The sequence below is a fragment of the Galleria mellonella genome, unplaced genomic scaffold (genome assembly GCF_026898425.1).
Source record: "Galleria mellonella isolate WM207_F2 unplaced genomic scaffold, CSIRO_AGI_GalMel_v1 utg173, whole genome shotgun sequence".
NCBI lineage: Eukaryota > Metazoa > Arthropoda > Insecta > Lepidoptera > Pyralidae > Galleria > Galleria mellonella.
Window position 1 is genome coordinate 4,417,060 of NW_026442016.1, and position 7,907 is coordinate 4,424,966.

Consider the following 7,907-nt stretch of genomic DNA (forward strand, 5'->3'; position numbering starts at 1 on the left):
AGTATGATTTGATGGCCGACTTCTAACCGCTACGAACGACTGAAAGTGTGGACCAAGTTATAAGAGAACACTTTATCATTTACATAAAATCACAAAAACGCTGGAGTTTTTAACAAATAAGGATAATTTATTTGGATGTTTTTACATAGTTACTCGATACTTGTGACGAAATAAACGCTCATGAGGTTAGATAAGGCTGATGGATTTAGTTCATATATATTAAAAGTTTAACATATATAAGTTATAAGTTTTGTCGTTTGATAGTTGTCTTAAATGATTCTTTGTGTGATGTGTCGTAGCTCCAAGATAGATGAAATCCGATCATTTTAATACTTACATTACAGCATTAAATTTTTTTAAATGCTATCTAATGCTATTTAACAAAACTATTGTGAGTTTTACTATATTGTAATTTTTGCGTTTAAAACCAATCAAGCATCTCCCCATATAAAAAGTAAGTAAATGTGACCTGATTAATTAAAAAAAAAAAACTGGAAATAAGTAAATAATTAAAAAAATTCTCTTTTTTTTAAATTGTAATGTAGTAATATGATATCAGAGACTTTAAATAATACTACTTTAATTAATAATACATTAACCCCTATACCAATATAGCAAGACGTCTGTAACTTGTGCCTGATAGTGGCATATCAGATGTCAAAACAACTTGTTAGCACTATCGTTATTGCGACTTGGTTAACATTTTATTGACAGTTATTATAGTATTTTAGTTAGTTTTGCATATTTTACTGTACTTTCCTATGTTTGTAAACAGATGTCAAAATAAAACTAACTATGTATCGTAATTTGCATTTACCGACAGAAAACATGATGAATTGTTATACTAACATTATGCGACTACATTATAAATTGTGATAATTTATACAACTACATTTATCATAAATTAATTAACTAGTAATACAGCTTTATTTTATGTTTCTCTAAATAGCTAAAATTTATACTCGATTCAATAAATTATCCTTTAAAAATACATAAATAATGATGTTCAATGAATTTAGAGATGATTATGTTCGTATTTGTTTACTGTGTACAGAAGAAAATATAATTGTTTTATATTATATATATATATATAGTTAAATATATATATATATATATATATATATATATATATATATATATATATATATATATATATATATATATATATATATATATAATTTTTACACATGTTTAGGTATTTGTAACTCATCACGTTTAGTCGGCTGAACGGATTTGAATTAAATTTGGTACACAGAATTTCCATCCAAATTTATCCAGGCAAAACCATGGTATACAAAAAGTTACAATATCTATGCACATTCAGTTATTTACCTACGGTCAATAGTTACATATTAAGTATTAAACATTGCCATTAAATTGTTAGTGATCATAGTAACATGTACAAACTTGCATTGTAATATTCCAAACACAACAATATCGCTGTATGTCCATAAAAACAAAATAATTGTACGACCGGTTGAAATCGTACTAATCACCTAAGCAATTATTGTCACACAATCACAAGGTTCGCAGTCGCGGCATGTGACTTGAATATTTATAATAACCTATGTAAACTACTACATTATAATATGTCGTTGAATCTTCCGCATACTTAGGTATTAATTACATTACATAAGCAATTGTAATTTTATATTTTGATCATACTTCATTGACGTAATATATCCGTATATAAACGATATTACTCACTATGAAATTAAAATGATTAGCTCCGTTTTAAAGTTGTTTCCATAAACATTTTCCATAAACAGTAACTCAATAGTTTTATTAAAGAAATATGGGTTGAACAATTATAAAAAAAAATATTACTCTTCCACGACCTCCACACAGTTCCCTCTGGAAACCGTTGTAGTTTATTCTTGTGAAATTCATCACAAAGGGCTAATTAACCTACATAACTATACTACCTACTTAATATATAACACCTATTAAAAAAAATAACACAGAATATTCAGCTACTGAGCTTGAATACCTAAAATCTTTTATCGTTTATTTTTATAAAGAAAATATTTAGTTTTACTGGCAGATCTCTTCTTTGAAAAGATGTAGTGTAGTAAATTCTACTAATAATAAATATGTGAAAGTTTGTAAATATATTTGGATGTTTGTTACTCAAACACGCTTAAATGGATGACGAATAGATTTAATTCAAACTTGATACAAGGTAGACTATATTCCTATTTAACATATACACGTACATATGTTATAATACTTTATATTCTGATTCACGTGAGCAAAGCTACAGTTTACAGTTAGTAATAGTCTATTCGCAGTGTCGGTAACGGCATAGAATGGGCCATCCCTTACTTTCCCATGGGTGTCGTAAGAGGCGAATAAGGCAGCTTATGGTGGAGGGCTGGGCAGCAGTGTTCCTATTAAAATATTTGTAAAAGCCTAACTGCTGTTGTCAATCTGCCTGCCAAGCATGGCAACTACTGGAAAACTTATAGGGAAGGCTTATGTTCAGCAATGGACAATTAACAGCTGAAATAATAAAATAATAACAATAAGTCTATTTAAAAAAAGTCGTTAAAACAATTCACCTGCTTACTAGGTTTTTATTCCTTTGCTTATTAACATACTGTTTAGTAGCTAGGGAAGTCATATATGCGGCTAGATAAGAAGGTGAATAAAGTCAAGAGATGCTTGTTGTTAAGGAACCTAGTGTGACGACAGATAGATAAATTACAGATAATTTTAAACAAATAAACAAATCAAGCAGAACTTGCACTATGGATTAGAATCCATTAGAATAGAAATTATTCAAATCGCTTGATATAGTTATGTTATTCTTTTGCAAATACATTCACTGTATAAATGTTATGAGCACTGTTATTTGTACAGTCAGGGATCGAACTGGTAACCATTAGTGAGTAAAACTGTTATACCGCTAAAAACGAAATTCAATTTCAAATATGTTTTATTTGATGAAAAACGGCAAATATTAAACCTCTGACGAGTATATGACTAATGTAAACTTTTTACAGTATTCTATGTAATATTATATAATCAATCATCATTATTCGAGAGAATGCGGTAAAGTCCCTTGTGTTTCATTATATAGATACCAATATGCTCGCCGAAACATGGGCAAGTTTACAAATGCATTCACCACAATGATAATCGTTAACAATGTCTCAGTTACTCTAATAGATATTCATCAGTTTTTTATTTTTAATATATTTTTTTGTTATAATTACGCGCAACATTTGTGTCACACAGAGGTTTTAAATAGCACGAATTACGCACACGTCTATTTACGCATTGTTTGCACAAATAAAAGGTTAAACCCATTTATATTCCAACAGTATGTTGAATTTGCATACAAAATTACGATTTTCATGTGCAGCTAAGGTTCTTGGTGAATTATTCGAGCCAGTGGAGCGGCGATTTCCTATTTATGCTCAGCTATTGTACCTTTATTTGTATCAAGGTAGTCAGCGTAAAGAAACATTTGTTAGATAACTTTTGAACCACCACTTTCAATATGAACTTGGCATAATCTTAAATTAATAATAGTTTCGTATATCAGTATGTTGGTATTAAAAGAAGAAAAATACTGTATAAGAGTAAAGGTTATAGATTAGATATTATGTATGCATTTATATTAATTTAAGAGTGTATTATATTCTATAAAAAAGAACCGACTTCGACAATGGTAAAATAAATTCTGTTGATAATTAAAAAATAAGTCATACTAATTTCAAAATTAAACTGCTTAACCAATTTTGATAAATTTCTATAGAACTAATCTAATAGTTTTCAGATAAAAAAAATCCAAATCAGTTTATAACTGACAGAGGTAAAAAGTAACAAACGTATACAAAAAATACCACTGAATTGAGAATTTTTTGAACCGCCTTTTTTGAAATCGGCCAAAAAATGTATTTCTCTATCTACCAGTTGTCTAGAACCTATAATAGAAACTATATTTTGTTTAGGACTAGGGTGGCATTTAATATATACGTGGCTATTAATAAATAAAAATAGATTGAATATCAATAATGAGTAAATATAAAAACACTAGGTGATAGCAAAAAAATAATACGTTTATACAAACTCAAAACTATTTTGTTTCTATTGAATATAATATTAATTGTATTAATGTTCTATTAAATAATACTTACTTCTTACCTATATTAAACTGCAACTGCCACAGAGAAGATGAATTATCACGAAGAATTCTATTCGATATTTACTGTAGTTCATAATTTTCGTATTATCTGATATTGGTATACGAATGTGTTTCACTCTCTTAGTTCTATATACCGATATGATGCAAAGAAGTGACCATTCTACATCTATACTTTCACATATATTACATACCTAACGTTATCTAACGTTTATATGTATGCATAAATAAATTGCGCAATAATATTCAATTCTCTCATCGAATTAATGTTTTATAACATCGTTAGAAGAGTACTACTGGTACTTACGGTTTTAAAAAAAGGTACTTATATTGATACAAAAACGGTGAAGTGGCAAGAAGGAGCACAAAGAATTATCAGTACAAGAGAAGGAAACCCCTAAATGAACTCATGTAGTATGCTAACTACTACTGTACCCTGTAACTACTACGCAGGTCAAAACCTGCGTAGTAGTTACAGGGTACCTCCTCTTACGGGAGTTACCCGAATCCAACAACAGGACATAAACATTTCTTAGAAAACTCATTACAATTCATACAACATAAATTATTCTCTCTAGTGGACTATTATTGACTTCCTATATTGCATAGAGTGTAACAACTATACATATAGAACTTCGCAAGTCTACCACATGTTTTCTATTTTTTAATCGTGTCGTTGATTCCGCTTTTCCATACTTTCCTTTACCTAATATGTATATACAGGAGGGAAAAGGATCGTTAGCAATAGAGTTTGACAGCCTCATTGCTAGCAATATGCCCTATTAGGTCGACCTGCACGTGATTCCCCCTTAAAACCATCCTGAACAATTCTTGTTGACCTGCTTCTTCCTCATTTATCATACATCACTGGTGCCCCGCCAGTGTATACCGATAGCGCACATGGGTTTACCATTCCATTATCACCCATTAAAAAAAACATGTATATACAAAATCAATGTAATGTAATCTGTCATCCGTGTTTTGCCTATCGGTAAAGAACAGTAGTAAAAACATACAAACCGCAAATTCTTTTTTCTTTATACAACTTAGAATGGCAAACAAGCTGACGGCCTATCTGATGGTAGTGGTAACCGTTGCCTATAAACATGAGCAGTACCATGGACATAACAGAGTATACTGTTTCGACCATGATACCCCCATGTGTCGCCGTTCCTGAGGACTCAGGTGTTATTTCTCTATACCCTGTAAATTCACTGACATGCCCCATCCTTCAAACCGAAACACAGCCATGCAAACACAACTGCTTCACGGTAGAAACATGAATGGAACAGAGGTGCCCAAGCAAACGACTTTTGTACAAAGTCTCCCTCTGGTAAAATTTTGCTAAAAGGTAGTAGACAACAAATTTATCAATTTAATCAATAATGAGTAGGTCTTAAAAAAAAAGAAACAATTAAAAATACGCAGTTTTATGCTGATAGCAATAAATCATTTTCAAAGACAATTTTTCAAATAATCAAGAACAATTTGTTACATCAAGTTTTAATCGTTTCACAGTATTATATGTTGAGTATATATAATTTCCCTTCGCGTCAATAGCCAATCCATGAATATCATTTAATTCAATGATCTGCTTTACAGAAGTTCCTGATATTATGGAATAAATTTTGTCTAGTGTGGAAAAAAATATATTACCATTTATATCAGAAGTAAATCCGTTAATGATATAGTCTCCAATATGCTTAATTGAATTATCATTATCACTAACATAAAGACCTGAAGAATTAGCGAAATAAATATTGTGATTATTGTCTACGGCTATTAATGAAGCTCTAGTATTCTCCAACTGCTTAACTTTTGCTGCGACTCCATCTTTATATACATACGCTTCTTCCTTTAGTGATATTGTATAATAAAGATAATCTTTGAAGAACATTTGCCAGATACTATTTTTTGTGATATTTAAGCGATTTGCTGATTTTGTCTCATAGTTGAATTGATATATTCCGTCGCTACCTCCCAAGTAAACAACATGGTTTTTAACATCTACTGTTTGGGCAAAACCTCCTGAAATTCCTGTAACTTCTCCGCGTTTCTGATTGTTGAGATCAAGGTACACGATTTTAAAAGATTCTTCTGAGTTTTGCAATGAATAACTGAAGAACAATGTGTTGGTATTAGGATCGACTCCCAATTGATAAGGCATGGTAAAATTTATAGCAAGTGTTTCTATCTCAGAGTTCTTGAAGGAGGCATTTTCACAGTTTCTATTACCCAGTGTTTGATCCAAAGTGAGTAAAACGATATAGAAGAATAAATTCATCTGTAATAAGAATTATATATTACTAGTTACGTATATACTGTTAACACTCAAAAAATATTTTCGAATCTAATTAAGCAATTGTTTTTATGTTATATCTGTGTTATGTATAGGCATGTTTACCATATAAGTGTGATAAATAAAATAAATAGAAAATAAAAATCTGTATTATTTTCGTGTGTAATTATTTTTGCTAATATAATAAATGTGAAATTGAATTTGTTTGTTACTTTTAACGTATACCATGCATAGGAAAAAAATCGCGATCAAAAACTAGTATATAGTAAAAAAAAAATTAAGAACGCATATTTTCTTAATTGTAAAGCTAATTTATGATATGATCAATCTGCGTCTAAATTTTATTCAAATCCGTTCAGCTGTTACAGTTTAGAGTAACAAACAAACAATAATAATAATAATAGTACACATGACAAAAGCGTTCATTAATATAATATTATAGATAGATATTTTTGTAAAATTAAAGGAAAATTAAACAAAAAATTGGGGGAAAGGTGTACAGTAATTATCTCGTTTCCATAAATATAACGCTATAAAATCGGTTCAGAATTAATTACCTCATTATTTTGAAAGTTGGTTGAAAATAACAGTGAAAGCAAGCAAAATGAAATTTAGTAAGTATACTTTTTTAACGTGAATGTGTATTTTGACACAATTGAAATATTTTTATTAATGAAAAAATAATAAAAAATATGAAGTAAGAATAGTAAAATTATTGAAAAAATGTGAAATAAGAATAGATATAAAGAAATAATACTTACATTAACAGTTATTTAATGTCTCTGTATATAAAGTGTCAAACTATGTCCGATGATAAACAACTACTACGACAGAATGTATATTAATATATTGCACTCTACAGGTTAAAGAATGTTATCAATACTCTGACTTCATCGTGTTTTTATATAGGTATTTAAGTACATTACAATCTACAAACAAACAGAAACTTGTTTAATAAATAGTTATAAACAGGTTACCGTAAATTATCGCGGGTTCACGCACCAAATTAAAATCCAATTAAAAATATTATGAGATCATAAATGTGAAAGTTTAGAAGACGTTTCCTCGTTTGTTTCTCAGTCATGTAATCTGTATAATGGCTAAACAAATTTGAATGGAAATAGAAAAACAGGTGGACCATAATTTATCCAAGTTCGGCACATGCAAGAATGACCTCTTAAGCCAGTAAATTTTAGAACAATTATAATTTTTATACCATATCTTAATTTTATTTAGTGTAAAACTAATTCTGAAATGATAATATATACAAAAGCATAATAAGTCCCATAAAAAAATCTACTTCAATTGTAACAAAACTAGTCATTTTGATTTAAATAACTAAAACTAAACTACTAAACTAAACTACTAAACTGATTGTGATAAAATTTCTATGGGATCAATTAGAAAAGACGAATTAAAAAATCTATTTGTAACTGATGGAATTATGAGGTAGCATGA

The 7,907-nt window shown here is 29.3% G+C and overlaps 1 protein-coding gene across 1 annotated transcript; it reads right to left on the bottom strand.

Moving 5' to 3' along the window:
* Window positions 1–5,564: 5,564 nt before the first annotated feature.
* On the bottom strand, window positions 5,565–7,368 carry LOC113515377 (ommochrome-binding protein-like). Its single transcript, XM_026899559.3, has 2 exons — window positions 7,211–7,368; window positions 5,565–6,434 (listed from the first exon to the last, which is right to left on the bottom strand). The coding sequence occupies exon 2, from the start codon at window positions 6,432–6,434 to the stop codon at window positions 5,628–5,630; it is 807 nt and encodes a 268-aa protein (XP_026755360.2). The 5' UTR covers window positions 7,211–7,368; the 3' UTR covers window positions 5,565–5,627.
* Between the last annotated feature and the right edge of the window lie 539 nt (window positions 7,369–7,907).

What these genes read in the sequence shown, in the direction of transcription:
- LOC113515377 (XM_026899559.3), bottom strand. Translation starts at nt 6,434, where the DNA reads ATGAATTTATTCTTCTATATCGTTTTACTCACTTTGGATCAAACACTG.